General features: G+C 48.1%; 1 protein-coding gene across 2 annotated transcripts in view; it reads left to right on the forward strand.

Moving 5' to 3' along the window:
* Positions 1-25,342, forward strand: part of LATS2 (large tumor suppressor kinase 2) — a 96,348-nt gene extending 71,006 nt beyond the window's left edge. For both annotated transcript variants that reach the window (XM_025364689.1, XM_025364690.1), the window contains exons 3-8: positions 7,044-7,176; positions 9,439-10,856; positions 15,229-15,811; positions 16,684-16,866; positions 18,480-18,586; positions 23,004-25,342. In XM_025364689.1, the coding sequence (XP_025220474.1) occupies positions 7,044-7,176; positions 9,439-10,856; positions 15,229-15,811; positions 16,684-16,866; positions 18,480-18,586; positions 23,004-23,498 (2,919 nt within the window). In that variant the 3' untranslated portion in view covers positions 23,499-25,342. The remainder of the gene's footprint in view (positions 1-7,043; positions 7,177-9,438; positions 10,857-15,228; positions 15,812-16,683; positions 16,867-18,479; positions 18,587-23,003) is intronic.
* Positions 25,343-25,582: the final 240 nt, after the last annotated feature.

Consider the following 25,582-nt stretch of genomic DNA (forward strand, 5'->3'; position numbering starts at 1 on the left):
GCCTCACTCTTCCAGGCGCCTGTCCGTGGGCGTGGAGTTGGAACACCCTTTGGAAATTCCAGCCTCTCGGCTCCTATGTTCTCGTCAAAAAGTCTAGGCCTTTGGGTCAGAGATTCGTCTGAAGACCAGCCCGCTGGCAATCCTCCAAGGAAGCACAGGACCCCGCCAGAGACGGCGCAGTCTCCTCTGCCAGCCAACTGGCCCCGCTTCCTCTTCTCCCCTCAGTCCTCGTGTTTTCTTAATTAATTAGTTAATTAATTTATTTATTTTTGAGACGCTCTCTTGCTCTGTCTCCCAGGCTGGAGTGCAGTGGCATGAGCTCAGCTCACTGCAACCTCCACCTCCCAGGTTCTAGTGATTCCTGCCTCAGCCTCCCATGTAGCTGGAGCTACAGGCACCCACCACCATGCCCAGCTAATTTTCTTACTTTTTACAAAGATGAGGGTCTTGCCCAGGCTGGTCTTCAATTCCTGGCCTCAAGCGATCCTGCCTCGGCCTCCCGAAGCGCTGGGATTGCAGGCGTCAGCTACGACGGAAGTGGAAGTTACCTGAGGAAGCCTGAGAGACAGGCAGACACAGAGGCCCACGCAGACACCATAGGGCCAGAGCGCTTGTTACTACTTTTTCAGCCAAACCTCATAGTTGGAATGTTAAAACTTTAGGATATGGTTTTGCTAAGGCCTGAAAAATGCTTCCTTACCAGGAAGGGCTGAGTGGGGGAGGATCTCCATAGGAAATTCCTTCCCTCATAATAATTGTCACTGTATTTAAATTACTTGCATTCACATGGCAATGCACGTGAAATACTTCTGCTGCTTAGACATTGTGAGCCCAGCTCCTGCCTTGCTAAGAGCTGAGTGGTAGATTGAAGGAACGTCTTCCAGTTCCCACCCGTCCTCATAAGCCCTGTGCCTGCTAGAGGGGGACCAAGCCCGGAGAGCAGAGGGTGTGTCAGGAGCCCATGCTGGGCTGCCTGGCAGCTGGTCAGCAGCTGGAGAGCTGGGTGAGGGCAGCTTCCCTGAGGGACAGCAGAGAAGACCATTAAATGGTGATGTGCCTGCAACAGAGGCCTGGATCATCCCATGGGGAGCGTTGGAGCTGGGGTGTGGTCCTTGCAATTGAGAGGACCAGCCTCAAGATACTGGCAGGGCCTGAGGTGTCCCACACCTCAACCACCTCGCCATTTTGTTAAAGTGCCTCTTTTGCAGTCCTTTCTATATCAGATAGCATATGGGCAAATCTCACATTTTCCAGGCTTCATAGTGGTTAGGTCCAGTTTTAAGTGAACACCAATTTGTTGACAAAATATAAGAGGAGAAATCTCTTGGGAAAGATACCTAAGGTATAGATGTTCAAAACTGCTTTATTCACATGTAATCCACACACGCAAAGTGGAGTTTTACAAGAGCTGTCAGTAGCAGCAGTGAAACCTCAGTTTGTCTTGCCCTTCTCAGTCCCTCCCCAGTCTCTTTGTTTTAGCCATGAGGCAGAAAACCTCTGGAGGAGCCCGGCTTTAATGGAGTGGGAAGAATTCCTTCTGTCTGGTCCAGGGCCACCACCCCAAGCTGAGAATAGCCCACTGCAGTGCATGTCACTGCTTTCCAGAAGCAGTGAGGCTGCCAGGCCCCTCGGAGCGCCCTTTGTGCCATAGTATTTAGCCCTACTAGCTTCTGTTCTACAGCAAGTCTGACAAAATAATTTTTCATTGAATATTTAGGAATCTGCAAGAATAGCCCACAGGGTAGCAGATAAAGGCTCCAGGTAAGAGCCCGTCAGACTCTTATTTTGTAACCATTGTGGCTCCCCAGACTGTGAGGCATAAAGTTGATGCCATGTTAGGTTTTGCTGAATTTGATATGGAGTGTGAATAATAGTAGCAGTTCTGCCTTCAAAGTATCCAGAATCTTCTGTCAGCCCAGGCGCAGTGGCTCATACCTATAATCTCAGCACCTTGGGAAGCTGAGGCAGGTGGATCACCTGAGGTCAGGAGTTCGAGACCAGCCTGGCCAACATGGCGAAACTCCATCTCTACTAAAAATACAAAAATTAGCTAGGTATGGTGGTGCATGCATGTAATCCCAGGGAAGCTGAGGCAGGAGAACTGCTTGAACCTGGGAGATGAAATTTCAGTGAGCCAATATTTCATCAGTGAGCCACTGCACTCCAGCCTGGGGGACAGAATGAGACTCTGTCTCAAAAAAAAAAAAGGAAGAAGGAAAGAAAAAAGAATCTTCTACCACTCTAATGTAAGTAGAAAAAAAAAATGCTTCTGGACTGGATGTGAGATGTGAATGAAATCTCAAAGTCAAGGTGCTTCCAAGGTTGGGAGCCCTGAGAGGACAGGTGAGTTAGAGGCAGGAGATTGGGTTTTGCCCATGTTGAGTCATCTTACTCTTGCAGCCGGTGGCATGGAGTGGTCACTGATGAAGCAAGTGTTGAACACCGCAGGTATCTTGTGCCAAATCTGGTGCTCATATGATGGCTTCAACTCCAGCATTGATATCTGTCTAGAAGAGAAGGCTTAATTTATGGGCGTGGTAACCAAGTTCAAAGGATTAGCATCCTTTTCCTGTGAGATATTAAGCAATCCTAAATTAAGCTTTCTTGAGTGTTTTAGGAGAAAAATTTAATGTGTGTAGGATTTTCTTGTTGCACGTGGCTAGGTGACACAAAGTCATCAAAGTCTTGTTAGCCTACCACATTACCCTGTAAATAATTAGTAAGTGCATGACACACACATTCAAAGAGCATTAAGATTTTGTGAACTTCTGAAGAATGGCACGTGTGCAAACTAGATAATGGAGTAAAACTTGGAAGTTGCTGCTGTTGTTAATGTTGATTTGAAATTCCCTTTAGTCTGTGCTTGGTGCATCTCTGCTGTGTACCTTATCTCCATCTTCCACACACCAGGGCAACCTGCCCAGTGGAACAGGCAGTATCTTCTCACTCCCTGCTTGTAGCTCTTTCTTCCTTTCATCTATCCTATGTCACAGTCTAATTCAGTCACTCATTCATTGAACAAATATCTGCTGCTCTCTTTCTACGTGCTAGACACTGGAGCACATACCTGAACTGTCCTCGCCTTCAGTTGGCTTGCAGCTTCACTCTTGCTTTGGGGCAGGGCTGCTCAGCCTTTCCACATGTTGGCATGCATAGACGTGGATAATGTTTACACAGCAGCCTGAGGTAAGACATGGATAATGTTTACACAGCAGCCTGAGGTAAGCTGGAAGAGATTGGAGGTGTCTATTGAGGCTTGGTGAAAAGAACTCATTACATTTCTTTCTATAATTATTGTAAGAAGAATACATAGTAACTAACATTAGAGCCATTAAATATCAAACATGCATAAAATCTATAATTGTAATTTTTATGTTTTCTCCCAGAAACACATAAGATACCTTTGTGAACTGTAACAGCTAACCTTTAAATGATGCTGATGCCAAAACATGACATCTCCTTTCATCCCTAGAGCAACCTGTTAGCCTTATTTCCCAGATGAGGAAAAGGGCACTCAAAGTAGGGAAATGATTTGCTGAAGGTTACACAGCTGCTAAGCAGCAGAGGGGAGGGTGAACCCAGGGGTGTGGGTATAGCCACCTACGATGCTAGATAAGGACCCTTAAATGATGATTTTTGTACATTCTTCTTTTTAAAAATATTCTATTTTTTTTTTTTCTTTTTTGAGACACATTCTTACTTTGTTGCCCAGCCTGCCCTACTTCCTGGGCTCAAACAATCCTCCTGCCTCAATCTCTTGAGTAGCTGGGATTACAGGCATGCGCCACCAACACCCAGCTATTTTTTTTTTAAGGGGATCTCACTGTGTTGCCCTGTCTGGCCTCAAACTCCTGGGCTCAAGCAGTCTTCCTGCCTCAGTCTCCCAAAGTGCTGGGATTATAGGCGTGAGCCACCACATCCAGCTTGGTCTCCATATATTCTTAAGAAAGGAAGGTGAGTGGCCAAGCTCCTCGGCCAGGCTTCAGCTGCGTGTCTCTGACGTGCTTCTCCCACGTCCTGGCTCCGACCTCTTGCCATTCCCCAGGCTGTGCACTTGCCTTCACTCTGTGACTCTGCATGTACTTTCTGCCTAGAGGTCATGTATTTCTGATGGATTCGGAAGTGGATTCCCATTTCCTTCAATGTTTAAAACATAGCTGTGTGTATATGTACAGTAGCATCTTCCGAGAGTTAATGTGTAGATAGGAACTACTTACTCGCTAAAGAAGGGTTGATGGGCAGATAACAAGGGCGAGCCTCGACTGACGTGGGGTATTTATTTATAAACAAGCTGCTCAGAAGTGCGGTTCACTTTTAGGACTTGAAACTCCCGTTGAACACGAGTCTTCACTTGCGATCTCCTTGCCGATTTTTCTGAGTTCCTAGATTTGATGCACAATAGACACACACGTCTTGAGTAGTGGGTGCTCCATAAACAGGGAGAGAGCTTGACCTAGTCTGTCCTGGAGCTGCCCTTCCTTGGCAGTCGGCAGGTACTGGGTTAATGAGCACAGGCTGGTGATTCACCCCGCAGGAGACAGAGCGTTGGTCACGTTTCAGACGAAGCAATTGAACGGTTAGTGCTGATGGAAAGACTTGCGGTTAGAGTCGGCCCCAATTGGCACATTTTTTTTAATGGGCGCCGAAAGCTCCAGGGTGATCCCACAAAGATGTGGTCTTATATCGTGTCTTCCTCCAAGCTGTTGAGTCTTTACAGACGTGATCTCATCGCATAGCACAGCTGTGAAATAGGCGGCGGGAGTCTTATCTCCCTTCCCAGGTGAGGCCAGGAAGTGCTTCCCTTCTGACCACTGCTGCCTTCTCTCTGCGGCTCTGCCAGGTTGTAAACACTTGCCCTTTCTGGGAGTCCAGGCACCGCTTTCACAGACAGGTCTGTTCTTATTCCCATGTTCCAATCTGTCACTTCACGTCCCTCAACTGCAGCGTGGCCTGCCCATGTGGCGGCACCTCCCCAGGCCTTCCACCTCGTGCTCCTCTGCAGCCCTGTCCCTGTCCCTGCCATCTTGCCATCCCACGCCTGCATCACTAAGAACCCAGGCAGTTTACAGCCCGTGTTTTCTGTCCTGCCAATCTGCTGGCGTATGGCCAGGACTGGAAAGCTTGATTCCGTATTAGACCATCATATGTGGATAATAAGTGCTGAATTTGTTCTAGGCACTGTATTAAGTGGGCAGATGCAGCCATGAGTAACATGGTTTCAGGCCCTGCCAGGTTCTTCTTGTCCTAAGGGAACCACAGACACACAGCTGAGTGTGATTCAGGTCATGGGCACCACAATGCCCTGTCCAGAGGTGGGGGACACTCAGTGCTGCGTCTCTCTCTGCAGACCGGCTCTGTGACCACGGCCAGGCTTCCTGCTGCAGAGCAGCCCTGCACAGCCTCCCCCACTGTCCCGGGGTCTTTCTGCATCTCCACCCCTTTCTTTTTTTTGTAGATGGAGTCACACTCTGTCGCCAGGCTGGAGTGCAGTGGTGTGATCTCAGCTCACTGCAACCTCCACCTCCCAGGTTTCAAGCGATTCTCCTGCCTCAGCCTCCCGAGTAGCTGGAACTACAGGCGCAAACCATCACACCCAGCTAATTTTTGTATTTTTAGTAGGGATGGAATTTCACCATGTTGGCCAGGATGGTCTCCATCTCTTGACCTCCTGATCCACCCGCCTTGGCCTCCCAAAGTGCTGGGATTACAGGTGTGAGCCACCGCGCCCAGCCATCTCCACCCCTTTCTTCTCTGCTGTCTGGGTAACTATGGACTCCTTTCCGGAGCTCCCTGTTCTGCATTTTCAGTTTCCTCCTGCCTGGCCGCCCTCCTCGTCGACCTTCAAAGGGCTCAGCCCTCCCTTCTCCTGCCAAAGCCCTTTTTGTGGCCTTTGCCTGTTTCACCCTTGTCCCAGAGCCAGTCTCAATGGTGTTCTTTTCTCTCTGCTTACCCTCCCTGTTTGCCTACAGCTCTGCGGAGCTGTCCTTGAAGGTGAAGGGGGCGCTGTCATCAGAGCCTCACTGCCCTGCCCCACTGGGCTGCATCTCTTCTGCACCCTCCTGCCTATTCTGTCTCCCCCAACCTGAGTGCCTCCAGCTCTGCACCCACAGCCGCCCCCAGCCTGACCTGCTGATGCCACATGTCCCAGTTTGAAAGCTTCCTCGACTGCCTGCAGACAGGAGCAAAACCCTGAGAGCCTGGCCCCTATCTGTGGGTCCATCCCCCCATCTCCACCTACCCTTGCGTGCTGCTGCCATGGGCCCATCTTTCCCCAGGCTTCTGCTCTGGCTGTCCCATCTGCCAGGAATGCCTTTTCTCTCCCAGGGCTCTCCACCTGCCCAAAGTCTGGAACAGCTAGCCATGCCACCACCTCATCTTTCGAGTGGAAGGGGGCTTTCTCCTCTGGCCCTCTCCATTTTTACCTGCCCTCTCCTGTGGTGGCCACCAGTCTCTGTGTTCTTCCCACAAGCAGTTTGAGGGACTTGTCCTGGGTCGGTGTGTCTGTCTTTTCTTCTACAAGTCATATCTCTGAGGGCCAGTCCTCTGCTGCTCTAGCCACCACGGGGCATTGTAAACAGTAGGCATGTAATATATGACTCCTGCGCAGCTGCACCCTCTCCCTGGGGACAGGTTTCCTAGTCCCAGAGTTAGCTTGGAGGTGAGCCGAGGTTAAAGCCAGGTTCCCTGACTCCCACAGTTCTTCCCCTTAAACGTTTCTAGTTTTAGGTTCATCCTGACCTCACCAGTCCAACCACAAAAGTTTTCTGAGGAGAAGCAGAATTTAAGTCTCTTTCAGGCCCATCAAAATTCCCATGTCCTTGACGTAAGGCTAAGTAGTCCATGGTGTGGCTTGTGCTAGGCTTTTGTCATCAGGCACCTGCAGGGCACACAGCCACCCACACTCATTCTGAGGGTTTCCTGCAGCACGTTGCAGGTTCTCAGCAGCTGCAGAGGCAAAGTGTCCCAGCACAGTGGGGACGGGAGTCCCTGGGGGCTTTGTTTTAGGATGACGTGCACTTACCTCTCCCTTACTTCCCTCCCAGGAGATGGCTGGCCGAGCTCTCAAGCAGACGGGCAGCAGGAGCATCGAGGCTGCCCTGGAGTACATCAGCAAGATGGGCTACCTGGACCCGAGGAATGAGCAGATCGTGCGGGTCATTAAGCAGACCTCCCCAGGTGAGCCCAGGCCCGCAGCGTGGTGGACAAAGATGGTTTGTGGCTTAAGGACTCAAAACCATGTGCAGAGGGGTCCAGCCTGGCCTGGCCAGAGCCAGTCTCCTGTCACATTGCCTCGTTCAGGAAACGGGCAAGCTGAGCCTGCCCTGGCCTGAGCCTGCCCTGGTGGGAGCAGCCCCAAGTAGTAAACCATGGGACATGCCTGGCGCTTGCCCCGTCCAGCCTTATCTGAGATTACCTTGGTACTTCCTACCTAGGGAAAGGTGTGTGCTTGTTTTATGAAAGATCAAAAAAGTCAGCAAAGTGGGCGTAAAAATAGTCTTTTCACTTTCTCTTGGGCCTGTGGAGGGATCTTTGACAAGGATGGCTTCTTTCCTCAATTCTAAAACACAGCTTTCTCACACTGTAGCCTCCGAGAGTGGCTGCTCAATGGCAGGCAGTGTGGGCAGAGCGCTGGGCCCCCCTCAGCATCCCCTGTGAAGGCCTGAGGCACCGCACCAAACCCCTGCTTTTTACTGGCTATGGGGGAGTGTTAATTTCCCAAGACGGAGCACATGGGCCCCATGATGGTACCTGAGGCCCCTGGGGTGTGATAAAGGATTCATGGCCAGGCGCAGTGGCTCAAGCCTGTAATCCCAACACTGTCTGGTCTGGTTTTGTTTTTTGTTTTGTTTTGTTTTGTTTTGTGTAATCCCAACTCTTTGAGAGGCTGAGGCCAGAGGCAGGAGGCAGGAGTTGGAGACCAGCCTGGGCAACAGAGGGAGACCTCGTTTCTATTTAAAAAAAAAAAAAAAAAATTAAAAAAAAACAATCATAGTAATTATCAAGAGTTTTCCCTATTTTGTAGAAGACCTTGGATAAAACCTACTTCATGTCGTGGGTGAGAAAATCTCACCTTTGTAACTTGTATCTCCCTTGTTAAGAGGACACACATTTTTATCTTCTTAAGAGAAGGGACTTCCGGCCGGGCGCGGTGGCTCAAGCCTGTAATCCCAGCACTTTGGGAGGCCGAGACGGGCGGATCACGAGGTCAGGAGATCGAGACCATCCTGGCTAACACGGTGAAACCCCGTCTCTACTAAAAAATACAAAAAACTAGCCGGGCGAGGTGGCCGCGCCTGTAGTCCCAGCTACTCAGGAGGCTGAGGTAGGAGAATGGTGTAAACCTGGGAGGCGGAGCTTGCAGTGAGCTGAGATCCGGCCACTGCACCCCAGCCTGGGCGACAGAGCAAGACTCCGTCTCAAAAAAAAAAAAAGAGAAGGGACTTCCTTAAATAGTCCCCAGCTGGCCTTCCATGTCAGGGTTCTTTCAGTTTTGAGGTCTTAGAGCACAGCTCAAAGGGAAGCCAGGCCCATGTTCCATGCTGATTTCCCTCTGCACTTGCCTTTGGTGGGTCTGTTCATTGATGTGTTCTGAGCCCAGGGAAGGTGAAGCCTTGGTTTGCCTGTGACTGTTGCTCAGTGCCAGGCTGTCAGGGCCTTCACTGCCACGTATCAGGGGTGGTCTTCCTGTGGGCAAGGCACACCCTTCGGCACCCTCTGCTAAGTCCAGCCAAGTGGAGCAGTTGGTCTAAAGAAATGAAAGGAGCCTTTGTCCTTCCTTCCGGTGTCTGTTTCAGATGAGATGTTCAAAATGGAGGTCAGGATTAAGGTAGCAGCAGATGAAATCAGTCTGGATATTTGTAGAGGGGTTTTGTGTGGTTTTTGTTGTGCATATGTTGCTTTGTTTTGATACAGACCAAAAAACTAGAAAATCTTTTAATTTGGAAAAGAGGTGAAAGAAAGTGGAGCAGCTGCTGCACAGTGGAAACAGGTCCGCCCTTTCTGTGAGGGAGCCGCGCCTGGGGAACCGTGCGGGGTAAACCCAGCTTCCCACAATTTGGCATGATAGGGTTTTGAAAACAAAGCTGGCTATGCAGATGGCTCCCTAGCCTGACAGGAGAGTGACCCCAGTGCTGTCCCCAGGGGGCAAGGATGCACCTCAGCATGCGGACGCGGTCTTCTCTTCTGCCCTTGGCCTTCCCATGTGCCCTTTGGCCTCCAGCTTGTCTCCACTCTCTTAACACATTAAGGCGACTGGTCCTGCTGGCAGGGCAGAGGGGAGTCCGCTGACCCTGTGCTGGGCAGAATGCAGCACCTCAGGGCCCAGGGTTCAAGACCCTCAGCCCCGAGGGCAGCGCTCGAGTGGGGACCAGCCTGGAAGTGCCGGAACCCACTGATCACACCCACTCTGATGCTGTCTTCCTGTGTTTTCCACGGCAGGAAAGGGGCTCATGCCAGCCCCTGTGACGCGGAGGCCCAGCTTCGAAGGAACCAGCGATTCGTTCGCGTCCTACCACCAGCTGAGCGGTGCCCCCTACGAGGGCCCGAGCTTCGGCGCCGACGGCCCCGGTGCGCTGGAGGAAGTGCCGCGGCCGTACGTGGACTACCTCTTCCCCGGAGTCGGCCCCCACGGGCCCGGCCACCAGCACCAACACCAGCACCCACCCAAGGGCTACGGCGCCGGCGTGGAGGCAGCAGGGGCACACTTCCCGCTGCAGGGCACGCACTACGGCCGGCCGCACCTGCTGGTGCACGGGGAGCCCCTGGGCTACGGGGTGCAGCGCAGCCCCTCCTTCCAGGGCAAGACGCCGCCGGAGACCGGGGGCTACGCCAGCCTGCCCACCAAGGGCCAGGGGGGCCCACCAGGCGCCGGCCTCGCTTTCCCGCCCCCCACCGCCGGGCTCTACGTGCCGCACCCACACCACAAGCAGGCCGGCCCCACGGCCCACCAGCTGCATGTGCTGGGCTCCCGCAGCCAGGTGTTCGCCGGCGACAGCCCCCCGCAGAGCCTGCTCACTCCCTCGCGGAACAGCCTCAACGTGGACCTGTATGACCTGGGCAGCACCTCCGTCCAGCAGTGGCCGGCTGCCACCCTGGCCCGCCGGGACTCCCTGCAGAAGCCGGGCCTGGAGGCGCCGCCGCGCGCGCACGTGGCCTTCCGGCCTGACTGCCCGGTGCCCAGCAGGACCAACTCCTTCAACAGCCACCAGCCGCGGCCGGGCGCACCCGGCAAGGCCGAGCCCTCCCTGCCCGCCCCCAACACCGTGACGGCTGTCACGGCCGCGCACATCCTGCACCCGGTGAAGAGCGTGCGAGTGCTGAGGCCGGAGCCGCAGACGGCTGTGGGGCCCTCGCACCCCGCCTGGGTGCCCGCGCCTGCCCCGGCCCCCGCCCCGGCCACGGAGGGCCTGGACGCCAAGGAGGAGCACGCCCTGGCACTGGGCGGCGCAGGCGCCTACCCGCTGGACGTGGAGTACGGAGGCCCGGACCGGAGGTGCCCGCCTCCGCCCTACCCGAAGCACCTGCTGCTGCGCAGCAAGTCCGAGCAGTACGACCTGGACAGCCTGTGCGCGGGCGTGGAGCAGAGCCTCCGTGCGGGCCCCAGCGAGCCCGAGGGCGGTGAGAAGAGCCGCAAAAGCGCCAAGGGGGACAAAGGCGGGAAGGATAAAAAGCAGATCCAGACTTCTCCCGTCCCCGTCCGCAAAAACAGCAGAGACGAGGAGAAGAGAGAGTCACGCATCAAGAGCTACTCGCCATACGCCTTTAAGTTCTTCATGGAGCAGCACGTGGAGAACGTCATCAAAACCTACCAGCAGAAGGTTAACCGGAGGCTGCAGCTGGAGCAAGAAATGGCCAAAGTAATTTCCCACTTCGTTTTTCCTGTTTGTTCCCGGCTCTTCCCTCTACTGGTAATAGGAGGCGCGCACGATCCCTTTTCTGTTTCGGCCGCACACCCCTTGTCATCAACACGGCTAACGGGCGGCAGTCTGGTTCTGGGGCCAACAACTTGGAGAAGTTGCAAATGGTGTGACCTCCCTTTCTCCTTTCCCCTTGACTCTTCTGAAGAATCAGAGGTAGCTGTGCATAATGTAGCCAGCGTAATGTAGGTAATCTACAATTTACATTGTAGGTAAATTAGCAAATTGAGTTTTAGGGTATGTACTCACTTAACAAAATTCATCACGGATTAATAATAGAACATTTTGAATGAGTAGAAACAAAGTAAGGTTTTGTAAATTGATATTGTGGGATTTTGGAAGAAAAATATAGTAGTGATTCCATTTATTCTTTTAAGTGTTTAATTAGTAACTAATGATTTAAGTATACCTTAGTTGACACTAAAGTGCTGGAGAAGGTAATTATTGGTGAAATTATTTAAATTAAAATGTAACAGATTTAAATCACACAAAGCCAGTAGTTCCAAAGCGTAGAAACCAGATTTGTGTTCTTTCCAGTGTCCCATATTCATTGACTTTTTAAATATTTACCTTTCATTTATATGTGCTTATTTATTTATTTTTATTTACTTTTGAGACTGAGCCTTGCTCTGTCGCCCAGGCTGGAGTGCAGTGGCGCAATCTTGGCTCACTGCAACCTCCTCCTCCTGGGTTCAAGCGATTCTCCTGCCTCAGCCTCCCAAGTAGTTGGGATTGCAGGTGCCCACCACCACATCCAGCTATTTTTTTGTGTTTTTAGTAGAGATGGGGTTTCACCATGTTGGTTAGGCTGGTCTCAAACTCTTGACCTCAGGTGATCTGCCCACCTCAGCCTCCCAAAGTGCTGGGATTACAGGCGTGAGCCACCACACCCAGCCGTTCATTTTTTATTTATACATAGTATTTGTGTATTTGTGGGGTACATGTGATATTTTGTTACATGCATAGGATATGTAATGATCAAGTCAAGGTATGCCTGGTGTACTTATCATTTCTGTGTTGGAAACATTTCAAGTCCTGTCTTCTAGCTATTTTGAAATACAGAATACATTTTTACTAACTGTAGTCACCCTAGAGTTTGTTCCTTCTGTCCAGCTGTATGTTTCCATCAATTAACCTCTCATCTCCCCTCAACACACACACACCCTTTCCCACCTCTGCTAACTATCATTCTACTCTCTGCCTCTATGAGGTTAATTCTTTTAGCTCCCACATATCAGTAACAACGTGTGTACTGAACTTTCTGTTCCTGGTTTATTTCACTTAACATGATGACCTCCAGTTCCATTCATGTTGCTCCAAATGACAGGATTTCATTCTTTTTTTATGGCTGAATAGTATCCCATGGTGTACACAGACCACATTTTCTTTATCCATTCATCAGTTGATGGACACTTAAGTTGATTCCATATTTTTGCTATTGTGCAGAGTGCTGCAGTAAACATGGGGTGCAGGTATCCCTTTGATATACTGATTTCCTTTACTTTAGATAAATACCCAATAGTGGAATTGGTACATTGTATGGTAGTTCTATTTTTAGTTTCTTTTTTTTTCTTTTTGTTAATAGTTGTTCTAACTGGGAAGAGATTATATTTCATTGTGGTTTTGATTTGCATTTCCCTGATGGTTAATGGAGAACCCTTCCATGCACCTCTTAGCCATTTGTGTGTCTTCCTTTAACAAGTGTCTATTCAGGTCATTAGCTCACTTTTTTTTTTTTTTTTTTTAATTAGTTTATTTATTTATTTTTTTTGAGACAGAGTTTCACTTTTGTTGCCCAGGCTGGAGTGCAATGGCGCGATCTCGTCTCACCACAACCTCTGCCTCCCAGGTTCCAGTGATTCTCCTGCCTCAGCCTCCCAAGCAGCTGGGATTACTAGCATGAGCCACCATGTCCAGCTAATTTTGTATTCTTAGTGGAGACAGGGTTTCACCATGTAGGTCAGGCTGGTCTCAAACTCCCGACCTCAGATGATCCACCCGCCTTGGCCTCCCGAAGTGCTGGGATTACAGGCGTGAGCCACATCGCCCGACCTTTTTATTTATTTACTTAGACGGAGTCTCGCTCTATCACCCAGGCTGGAGTGCAGTGATGAAATCTCGGCTCACTGCAACCTCTGCCTTCTGGGTTCAAGCTGTTCTCCTGCCTCAGCCTCCTGAGAGCTGGGACTACAGGGGTGCGACCCCATGCTCAGCTAATTTTTGTATGTTCAGTAGAAACGGGGTTTCACCGTGTTTGTCAGGCTGGTTTCAAACTCCTGACCTCAAGTAATCCGCCCGCCTCAGCCTCCCAAAGTGCTGGGATTACAAGCATGAGCCACCGCGCCCGGCCTTTTGACTCACTTTTTAATAGGATTATTTGATTTTTTTTTTTTTTTTTTTTTGCTGTTGAGTTGTTTGAGTTCCTTGTATATTCTGAATAATAGTCTTTTGTCAGATGAATAGTTTGTGAATATTTTCTCCTGTTCAACACAGGTATCCTCTTTACTCTGTTGTTTCCTTTGCTATGCAGAAGCTTTTTAGCTTAATATAGTCCCATTTGTCTATTTTGAGGTTTTTTGCCTGTGCTTTTGAGATTTTATCCATAAAAATCTTTGCTCAAACCAGTGTCCTGGTGTATATTTTCATAGCCTCTGGTCTTGTTTCTAGGTCTTCAATCTGTTTTAAGTTGACTTTCCTATATGGTGAGAGATTGGGGTCTAGTTTCATTTTTCTGCATATGGATGTCTAGTTTTCCCAGCATGTCTTTTCTTCCGTGTACATTCTTGGCACCTTTGTCAAAACTCAGGTGGCTGTAAATACATGGACTTACTTCTGGGTTCTCTATTCTGTTCCGTTGGTCTATGTGTCTGTTTGTATACCAGTACCATGCAGTTTCAGTTACTCTAGGCTTGTAATATATTTTGAAGTCGGGTAACAACTTTGTTCTTTTTGCCCAGGATCGTTTTGACTATTTGGTCTCCCTATGAATTTTAGTGTTGTTTTTTTATTAATGTGAAAAATGTCATTGGTATTTTGATAGGGATTGCATTTAATTGGTAGATTGCTTTGGGTAGTATAGTCATTTTAACAATATTAAATCTTTCTGTCGGTGAACATGGGATCTTTTTTCATTTGTCTGTGTCCTCAGTTTCTTTCATCAGGGTTTCGTAGTTTTCTTTGTAGAGCTCTTTCACTTTTGGTTAAATTTGCTTCTAGATTTTTTTATAGCTGTTGTAAATGGTATTCGTTACTGGTGTACAGAAATCCAGATATCCACGTGCAGAAGAATGAAACTAGACCCTGTCTCTCACCATATACAAGTCTGTCTAATGTGTGCTACTGATTTTTGTATGCTGATCATTGACTTTTCTTCCTGCTTTTCCATTTTCCCTAAGTTGCTGAAAGATTAGATGGCTCTTGGAGTTCTAGGACTGCTGTGGTCCCCTTTCCCACAGATTTTTGTTAATGGAAGTTTCACTTAGTTTTTAGAGCAAAAGTCTCCTAGAGAAAGAACTCTCTTTTTTGTCTTAACTTTTTTTTTTTTTTTTTTTTAAAGACAGAGTCTCGCTCTGTCGCCCAGGCTGGAGTGCAGTGGCCCGATCTCAGCTCACTGCAAGCTCCGCCTCCCGGGTTTACGCCATTCTCCTGCCTCAGCCTCCCGAGTAGCTGGGACTACAGGCGCCCGCCACCTCACCCGGCTAGCTTTTTGTATTTTTTAGTAGGGATGGGGTTTCACCGTGTTAGCCAAGGTGATCTCGATCTCCTGACCTCGTGATCCGCCCGTCTCGGCCTCCCAAAGTGCTGGGATTACAGACTTGAGCCACCACACCTGGCCTGTCTTAATTTTTCATTCCAAATTCAAGTCTATATATGGATATAAAAAAACAAAACTGGCCGGGCACGGTGGCTCACACTTGTAATCCCCGCACTGTGGGAGGCCGAGGTGGACAGATCACCTGAGGTCAGGAGTTCAAGACCAGCCTGGCCAGCATGATGAAACCCTGTCTCTACTAAAAATACAAAAATTAGCCAGGCGTGATGGTGGGCGCGTGTAGTCCCAGCTACTCAGGAGGTGGAGGCTGCAGTGAGCTGAGATTGTGCCACTGCACTCCAGCCTAGGTGACAGAGCAAGACTCTGTCTCAAAAACAAAACAAAACCAGTTGTCACCTTGCTTTGTAGTATATGAGACCCGTTCTTCTCTGTTCTCCTTTCTGTAAAATGAGTTAGGTTCCAGGGCATCCCCATCCCAGTCACATGTTATCATGGGACTTCTCTAATGTGATTCTTCCTCCTTCCTTTCCTTCTGCACAGGCTGGACTCTGTGAAGCTGAGCAGGAACAGATGCGGAAGATCCTCTACCAGAAAGAGTCTAATTACAACAGGCTTAAGAGGGCCAAGATGGACAAGTCTATGTTTGTCAAAATCAAAACCCTGGGGATCGGTGCCTTTGGAGAAGTGTGCCTTGCTTGTAAGGTGGACACTCATGCCTTGTACGCCATGAAGACCCTAAGGAAAAAGGATGTCCTGAACCGGAATCAGGTGGCCCACGTCAAGGCCGAGAGGGACATCCTGGCCGAGGCAGACAATGAGTGGGTGGTCAAACTCTACTACTCCTTCCAAGACAAAGACAGCCTGTACTTTGTGATGGACTACATCCCTGGTGGGGACATGATGAGCCTGCTGATTCGGATGGAGGTCTTCCCTGAGCACCTGGCCCGGTTCTACATCGCAGAGCTGACTTTGGCCATTGAGAGCGTCCACAAGATGGGCTTCATCCACCGAGACATCAAGCCTGATAACATTTTGATAGATCTGGATGGTCACATTAAACTCACAGATTTCGGCCTCTGCACTGGGTTCAGGTGGACTCACAATTCCAAATATTACCAGAAAGGTATTGTCTTGAGTGTGCCGCATGCGTTTTCTCTGTGTAGACGTCACTCACCCCGTGGCAAGCAGCTCAATATCCCATCCTAGTGGCTCCTAATCATTTCGAAATTATCCGTCACTCCATTCTTTTATAAATCGGTGTGACAGCTTTCCCTTCCAAAAGGAATAGAATGATATATGAATTTTTTTTTTTAAGTTAGTGGATTTCAGGTTTACTTTTTTTTTTTTTTTTTTGAGATAGAGTTCTGCTCTTGTTGCCCAGGCTGGAGCGCAATGGCATGATCTCGGCTCACCACAACCTCTACCCACCGGGTTCAAGTGGTTCTCCTGTCTCCAGCCTCCTGAGTAGCTGGGATTACAGTCACGCACTGTAATACAAAACCACCTCTGGATAATTTTGTATTTTCAGTAGAGACGGGGTTTCTCCATTTTTGTCAGGCTGGTCTCAAACTCCCAACCTCAGGTGATCCACCTGCCTCAGCCTCCCAAAGTGCTGGGATTACAGGTGCAGTGAGCCACCGCACCTGGCCTACTATATTTTTAAGACAATAGGCTACAAGCTGTCCCCGCCGTTCTTCCAGCCTCTCCTGCCTGCAGTGCCTTCCTGCCAGCTCAGCGCAGTGCGTGGTTTCCCATGATTCCTCACCGTCGTTTCCACCTTGGTGCTAGCGCCAACCTCACCACACGTGTCTCCGAACTAGGGACAGCAGGCTGCCTGTATGGAGCAGCTCAGCGGGGGTTCTCTATCCTGATATGGCAGGAGCTGATTGGAATGACTTTGCTGTTTTAAGCTGTGGATCCGTTGAGTTGTTGAAGAGTGAAAATTCACTTTGTGTTTTGTTCTCTTCTTTCACCACCCCCGATTCCTGGGTGAAGGGAGCCATGTCAGGCAGGACAGCATGGAGCCCAGCGACCTCTGGGACGACGTGTCTAACTGTCGGTGTGGGGACAGGCTGAAGACCCTGGAGCAGAGGGCGCGGAAGCAGCACCAGAGGTGCCTGGCACATTCACTGGTGGGGACTCCAAACTACATCGCGCCCGAGGTTCTCCTTCGCAAAGGTACGTGCGCCACAGCCAGCTGCCCCACGGGAGGTCTCCGTCTCTTCAGACCTGTGAGCTGAGTCTCCTTGGCTCTAGCTTTCCAAGGACCTGATGCTTCCAGTCATATTTTTGTCCTCATGGAAGCCTGAAAACTACTTATTTCCGCAACATAACAGGCCTCCCTTCTGCCTTGGAAATGCTCTTGCTTCAGGGGGTTGGAAGACATGCACCATTAGACAGTGTCTGCTGCCCTCAGTCTCTACCTAGACCCGAGGGAATGACTGCAGGCCTCATTTTCACAGTCAAATGATGGAAACCACTGTGAGGGCCACGGGACCTCTGCTCAGTCTGCCCAGACCACACATTTCTGGGCTCTAGCTTTCACTTCTGTCCCAGGCTCCTGGCTGAGTTGTACTGTGTGCAGCTGGTGCTTACGTGACAGCATTGGAAGGTCCTTTCTCTCTCATTCTCCCTGCTAGACCATAGCAAAAGTGGCAGGTGCCAGTTGTGTCAAATGACCAGTGCTCATAAAATTTGCCTCCTGGGTGGATGCTCCATTCTGTCAGATACAACATCTGGCTCAGTAGACGAGGATTCCTTCAGTGATCCTGCATGGTCCACAGTGACGGTGGGTGTTCGTCTGATTCTGTGTCGTTAATCCAGAGACAGGCAGCCCCTGCCGCCACACGTTGTTTAAAGTCTTTGGAGCCAGCCAGACCCAGTTCAAGTCTGGGTTTTCTTTGTAGCTGTGGTAATCCAGCGCAAGTTACTTAACTGCTCAGACCACAGACATAGCAGTAACGACCTTGAGAGGTTGTGAATAACCTTGGTGCCCAGTGAAGGTCTGCTTCCCTCTGCCGCGTGCAGTATTCCCAAGGAACCATTGCTTGGGGTTTTTCTGCAGCATCTGGTGCCAAACTTGGGCAGGAAGAGGTGGGACAGGGAGATAACAGAGGGGCCTGAGGGGGCTACCCTGGCATATGCAGCTGCAGGCACCCCCGGGCTGACCTCTTAACATCCCAGTTTATACTTAGCAAGGATTAGGTGACATCAAGACGAGCCTGGCTTGATGGGCCATGAGGCCCTGAAGGAAAAGTGGGAGAAAATGAAAGGTAAAGGAGCCCAGCCTACAGCCTCCCAGAGGCCAGCCCTGACCCAGCACAGGGAGCCCGTGAGGAAGGCCCAGCTCCGTGGGGGCCTCACACAAGGAGCGTTCGGCTTACCGTGAATGTCTGGTGGGTTTTGCCCACGCCCTTCTCATCTCCATAGGCTTCAGCTTCATCCAAAACTGATGTAGAAGCCTCCCAGCAAGCTGCCCGGACCCTCCCCTGACTGTTCACGGGTTATAGTACTTTATGGTTTTCAGTTTCCGTTATTTTAATTGGTGCCTCTGTCTGTGATCTTTAAGAACATAAAATTCTGGCTAGTAACTAGTTGCTAACACTAAAAATAATCTTTTTAAATTAAAAAGTATTTTCTTATTACAATGATTAAAATTACGAAAACCTAAGCGGCCATGGCTGCCACCCCCACCCATTAGCATCCAGGTACTTACAAAGGTCCATCTGCTGAAACTCACCTCGGAGGAGAATTCCTGCCTGCGTAGGGACTGAGTGAACTTTGTCTTGCAGGGTACACTCAGCTCTGTGACTGGTGGAGTGTTGGAGTGATTCTCTTCGAGATGCTGGTGGGACAGCCGCCCTTTTTGGCACCAACTCCCACAGAAACCCAGCTGAAGGTAATGTGAGAGGAACCACGCGTCTGCTTGCTGCAGACATCTGATTTTCTCATGTACCCGTGAACCTTTGGTCAGCATTCGCCCTCTTATTCTGAGTAGGGTAGGAATGGCAGTTGTATATAATGGGATTTTTAAAAGTAATCTCATTACTTTTTAAATTATTATCTATTTTTAAGTTTTCTATTTTGTTAAGCAAAGCCGTGGAATTGGGCCCATTTTAATATCTGAAATTCTGTTAAACCCTTGGCCATCTGCCACCTTATATTTCCAGGCAAGAACAGTGAGGGTCAGCAAAGGTGTGCTGCAGGCCCACCGTCTCCCTGCCCCACGCCTGCCCTGCAGAGAACACACGGAACTCCAGGAACTATGGTTGACCCCTCAGCAGTGGAGGGTTGGGGTGCCAGCCCCCTGCACAGTCAAAAATCAGCATAGAACTTTCGACTCCCCAAAAACTTTACTAATAGTTTGTTGACTGGAAGCCTTACCAGTAACATAGAGTCAATGAACACACATTTTGTATGTTATATGTATTAGATCCTGTATTCTTACAATACAGCAAGCTAGAGAAAAGAAAATGCTGGCCGGGCACAGTGGCTCATGCCTATAATCCCACCACTTTGGAAGACCAAGGTGGGCAGATTACCTGAGGTCAGGAGTTCAAGACCAGCCTGGGCAACATGGCAAAACCGACCTCTACTAAAAATAAAAAAAATTAGTCCAGCATGGTGGTGTGCACCTGTCATCCCAGCTACTCCGGAGGCTGAGGCAGGAGAATCGCTTGAACCTGGGAGGCGGAGGTTGCAGTGAGCCGAGATCACACCACTGTAGTCCAACCTGGGTGACAGAGTGAGACTCTTTCTAAAGGAAAAAAATTGTAAAGAAGAGAAAATAGGTTTACTATTTTAATAATTGAAAGTGGATCATCATAAAGGTCTCCATCTTTGTCATCTTCATGTGGAATGGGCTGAGGAAGGGGAGGCATTGGCCTTGCTGTCTCAGGGGTGGCAGAGGTGGAAGAAAATGCTAGTGTGAGTGACCCTCAAACTGTTGTTCAAGGGTCAACTGTACATCTAAAGAAATCCGTTTCTTTTTTTGGATATGATATCATTGTTTGCAAACTGTCAGCTGTGTGGTCAGGCTAGTTGTGCATATTCCTAATATTCAAAGTAGTTAAATCTGTCATTCACTTGATACTAAATTATTAGTGTTAAAATGACAGTCATTTGCTTTCTGAATTGAGTTACTAAGGATTGAATTGAGAATTAGAATTGAGAATCTGCAGTCTTCAGTGGATATACCAACTGACACACAGTCCTAGGAGTTTTCACATGTCCTAGTGGCCATGATCACCAAGGAGCCTAAATTAATAACCTTAATTAGAAAAGCCATCTAGTAAGGCCAGGCACAGTGGCTCACGCCTGTAATCCCAGCACTTTGGGAGGCAGAGGCAGGCAGATCATGAGGTCAGGAGATCGAGACCATCCTGGCCAACATAGTGAAACCCCGTCTCTACTGAAAATACAAAAAATTAGCCTGGCATGGTGGCGGGCACCTGTAGTCCCAGCTACTTGGGAGGCTGAGGCAGGAGAATCACTTGAACCCTGGGGGCAGAGGTTGCAGTGAGCCAAGATCACGCCACTGCACTCCAACCCGGGCGACAGAGCGAGACTCTGTCTCAAAAAAAAAGAAAAGAAAAGTAGAAAAACCCTAAAGTAAGGCCTAGTTTCACCCTAGGAACAGTAAAATTGGAATCTGTCATTATCCGCGCCCTGACTGAATTGCTGAGCTACTCACTAAATTGTCCACATGATAATTCAGATTTTTTTATTCTGGTAAAATATACATAACATAAAATTTACCATTTTAATTATTTTTTAGTGTATAATTCAGTGACATTAAGTACCTTCACAATATTGTGCAACCATCACCACCCTCTATTTTCAGATGTTTTAATCATCCAAAAACCCATTAAACAGAAACTCCCCACTCTCCCTTCCAGCGCCTGCTCGCCTGTCTTATGCTTCTCTGTGAGTTTGGCTATGCTCAGGACTGACTTATTTATTTATTTTTTTTGAAACAGTTTTGCTCTGTGTCCCAGGCTGCAGTGCAGTGGCACGATCTGGGCTCATTGCAACGTCTGCCTTCCGGGTTCTCACGCCTCAGCCTCCCAAGCAGCTGGGATTACAGGTGCCTGCCACAACACCAGCTAAGTTTTGTATTTTTGGTAGAGATGGGTTTCATCATGTTGGTCAGGCTGGTTTCAAACTCCTGACCTCAAGTTATCCACCCACCTCAGCCTCCCAAAGTGTTGGGATTATAGGCGCGAGCCACGTGCCTGGCCTCGGGACTTCTTGCAAGTGGAATCATGCAGTATTTGTCTTTTTGTGTCTAGTTTATTTCACTTAGTGTAATGTCCTCAGGGTTCATCCATGTTGCAGCTTCCTTTTTAAGGTGGAATAATATTCCACTGTATGAGTCCCTGCTTCCGGGTCTTTTGGATATAAACCAGAAAGTGGGATTGCTGGATTATATGGTCATTCCGTGTTTAACTTTTTGAGGAACTCCCAAACTGTTTGCCATAGTGGCTGCACCATTTTACATTCCCACCAGCAGTGGCTGAGTGTTCCAGTTTCCCTACATCCTCAGTAAGTATTTTCCTGTTTTTGTTTTTTTTAAGTAGTAGCCACTCTAGGGGATGTAAGGTGGTATCTCATTGTGGTTTTGAGTTGGATCTCCCTAGTGATTAATTATGTTGAATTCATTTTCATGTCCTTATTGGTCATTTGTGTATCTTTGGAAATATCTCTTCAAGTCCATTACTCTTTATAAATCAAGTTATTTGGTTCTGTTATTGTTGTTGAGTTGTAGGAGTTCTGTATATTCTCTGGATACTAACCCCTTTTCAAATATGTGCTTTGAAATCTGTTCTCCCATTTTGTTGCCTTTTCACTATCAGTAATGTCCTTTGATGCACAAAAGTTTTAAATTTTTATGAAGTCCAATTTATTTTTTCTTTTATTCCCTGTGCTTTTGGTGGCATGTCTAAGAAATCACTGCCAAACTCAACATCACGAAGATTTCATGCTATGTTTTCTTCTAGGAGCTCTACAGTTTTAGCCCTATGAAAACACTACTTAGGTTCAAACCAAGCCTCCCACCCATACACCCACTAACTTCCATGCCTTATCCACTGTCCCGTCACCCCAGCTGGTAGCCAGTCATGCTGGCCTTGTTTCCTCCTGACGCTAAGTGTAAACAATAAAGAAATGCCCTAGGTTTCGTCTTCACAGTAGACACATCTCTACAACAGGCGCATTTACTGAACGTCCAGATGGCTGGTCTGTGCAGTGGAGCACGTAAGGTCACATGGGGTCAGCCAGCTTTATTCTTTTCTATGAGGTTTCTTTTTCCTTTTTTTTTTTTTTTTTTTTTCCCTGAGATGGAGTCTTGCTCTGTCACCCAGGCTGGAGTGCCATGGCATGATCTCGGCTCACTGCAAGCTCCGCCTCCCGGGTTCCTGCCATTCTCCTGCCTCAGCCTCAGGAGTAGCTGGGACTACAGGCGCCGCCACCACGCCCGGCTAGTTTTTTTGTATTTTTAGTAGAGATGGGGTTTCACCATGTTAGCCAGGATGGTCTCGATCTCCTGACCTTGTGATCTGCCCGTCTCGGCCTCCCAAAGTGCTGGGATTACAGGTGTGAGCCACTGCGCCCGGCCCTTTTTGTTTTTCAAAACCCTAGTTGGCTGTTTTTTGACCACAGTAAGTATTTGAATGAGTGCCATGATGGTTTGACAGAAATCCATTGCCATAGCTAAAGAAATAACTTTAGCTGATCACCTGAGGTCAGGAGTTCGAGACCAGCCTGGCCAACATGGTGAAACCCTGTCTCTACTAAAAATACAAAAGTCAGCCGGGCGTGGTGATGGGCTCCTGTAATCCCAGCTACTCGGGAGGCTGAGGCAGGAGAATCGCTTGAACCCAGGAGGCGGAGGTTGTGGTGAGCCAAGAGCGCACCACTGCACTCCAGCCTGGGTGACAGAGCGAGACGCCATCTCAAAAATAAATAAATAAATAAATAAATTTAAATAAATAAATAAAATAACTCGTAGACCATCATTCTCTTCATTTTTATGGAAAGCACAACATTCTTTGGCTAGACAGTATTTCTGATAGAAGAAAATCAGTATCTTTCTGTCTGCATTTGACTGGTCATTCTGGCCTCAGGCTGTGAGCCATCGACTGAAATGACACTGACTTTTTATGGCTGCTGAGATCAACAACTGCTGCTTCTGTGTCTATTCTAACTCCTCTCCTGTTGTGAAATTACACTTATTTGAAAGTCATGTCATCACATGCTGTCCCAGAACTGCCCAAGATGTGAGGAGAACCTAACACGTTGGTTCTGTTGTTCCTCAGGTGATAAACTGGGAGAACACGCTCCACATTCCAGCCCAGGTGAAGCTGAGCCCTGAGTCCAGGGACCTCATCACGAAGCTGTGCTGCTCTGCAGACCACCGCCTGGGGCGGAATGGGGCCGACGACCTGAAGGCCCACCCCTTCTTCAGCGCTATTGACTTCTCCAGTGACATCCGGAAGCAGCCGGCCCCCTACGTTCCCACCATCAGCCACCCCATGGACACCTCGAATTTCGACCCCGTCGATGAAGAAAGCCCTTGGAACGATGCCAGCGAAGGTAGCGCCAAGGCCTGGGACACGCTCACCTCCCCCAGTAACAAGCACCCTGAGCACGCATTTTACGAATTCACCTTCCGGCGGTTCTTTGATGACAATGGCTACCCCTTTCGATGCCCAAAGCCTTCAGGAGCAGAAGCTTCACAGTCTGAGAACTCAGATTTAGAAACCTCTGATCTGGTGGATCAGACCGAAGGCTGCCAGCCTGTGTACGTGTAGATGGGGGCCAGGCACCCCCACCACTCGCTGCCTCCCAGGTCAGGGTCCCGGAGCCGGTGCCCTAACAGGCCAAGAGGGAAGCCGAGGGCTGTTTTGTTTTAAATTAGTCCGTCGATTACTTCACTTGAAATTCTGGTCTTCACCAAGAAAACCCAAACAACAAGACGCTTTTGAAAACAGGACTCAGCATTGCTTTCAATAGGCTTTTCAGGACCTTCACTGCATTAAAACAATATTTTTGAAAATTTAGTACAGTTTAGAAAGAGCACTTATTTTGTTTATATCCATTTTTTCTTACTAAATTATAGGGATTAACTTTGACAAATCATGCTGCTGTTATTTTCTACATTTGTATTTTATCCATAGCACTTATTCACATTTAGGAAAAGACATAAAAACTGAAGAACATTTGATAAGAAATCTCTGTGCAATAATGTAAAAAAAAAAAAAAAAAAAAAAGGTAACACTGCTCAGTGTCACGGAGACCATTTTATCCACACAGTGGTTTTTGTTTTTTATTTTTTCCCACATTTCAACATTGTGATATAATGTTAAAAGCTGCTTTTTTTTGGCTTTTTGCATATTCTAGTATAATAGGAAGTGTGAGCAAGGTGACGTGGCTGTGATTTCCGACGTCTGGTGTGTGGAGAGTACTGCATGAGCAGAGTTTGTCTATTATAAAATTACCGTGTCTTGCCATTCACAGCAGGTCCTGTGAATACGTTTTTACCGAGTGTCTTTAAATGAGGTGTTCTAGACAGTGTGCTGATAACGTATTGTGCAGGTGACCTCTTCGCTATGATTGTATCTCTTAGTGTTTTGTTAAAGAAATGCAGATGTGTAACTGAGAAGTGACGTGTGTGTGTGTGTCTTGGGTGTGATTGGATTCTTTTGTGGGGTGGGAACCTGAAACATTTGTCATATACTGAACTTATATACATCAAAAGGGATTAATACAGCTATGCCAAAAAATTTTTAATTAATCATGGACACACGTCCATTTCTGTAGTCCATATGCTCTTTCATTCTTGGTAGAGCTGGTATGTGGAATGCCATACCTCTGACCCTACTACTTACCTTTTTACTGACAGACTGCCCACACTGAAAGCTTCAGTGAACATTCTCACTCCTGTTTTCTTCTGTTACCATCAGGAAACTGAGTGATCTAACGGTTCTCTCATTGTTTTTGTTTGTTTGTTTGTTTTAGTGTGCTTTGAAGTGTCAAATCTTAACTTGGTTTAAACAATACATATTTCTATCCTTTGTAAAAAGGCAAAGATTCTTCAAAATGACATTGGAATAAAAAAATAAGCCATACATATTTTCTTAGAAGTATAGATGTATGTGTGTGTGTACACACACACACACACAAACACAATATTCCTTATTTCAAATTAGTATGATTCCTATTTAAAGTGATTTATATATGAGTAAAAGGTTCGATTCTTTTTTGCTTTTTAAAAAATCTGATGCTTCATAATTTTCATTATATTATTCCACATATTTTTCCTTGAAGTTCTTAGCATAATGTATCCATTACTTAGTATCTATCTAGGCAACAACACTTAGAAGTGTATGAATGTCTAAACTAAAAAAACAAAGATTCCTGTGTACTGGTTTACATTTGCGTGAGTGGCATACTCTGAAGTCTGCTGTGCCTGTCGTCGTGACTGTCAGTATTCTCGCTATTTTATAGTCGTGCCATGTTGTTACTCACAGCACTCTGACATACTTTCATGTGGTAGGTTCTTTCTCAGGAACTCAGTTTAACTATTATTTATTGATATATCATTGCCTTTGAAAAGCTTCTACTGGCACAATTTATTATTAAAATTTTGAATCCAGATCCCGTAGTTGGTGTCATGTCTTACTGGAGTTTGTAAGTCCTTGCCTCTCTCAGCATGTTCTAACTCCCGCCCGTTTCCCCTGTGACACACATGAGCCAGGGTTGCACAGCACAGACAGGGCTGTCTCAGGAATGGCTGGGGGTGTGGAAAAGCAGGCTTTCCAGGTAGACACACAGAGTCCAAATCAGGCTGTGGTTCTGTGACCAACTTAGGTAAAAAGGGAACAAAATATGCCTC

Source organism: Theropithecus gelada, chromosome 17 (assembly GCF_003255815.1).
Source record: "Theropithecus gelada isolate Dixy chromosome 17, Tgel_1.0, whole genome shotgun sequence".
NCBI lineage: Eukaryota > Metazoa > Chordata > Mammalia > Primates > Cercopithecidae > Theropithecus > Theropithecus gelada.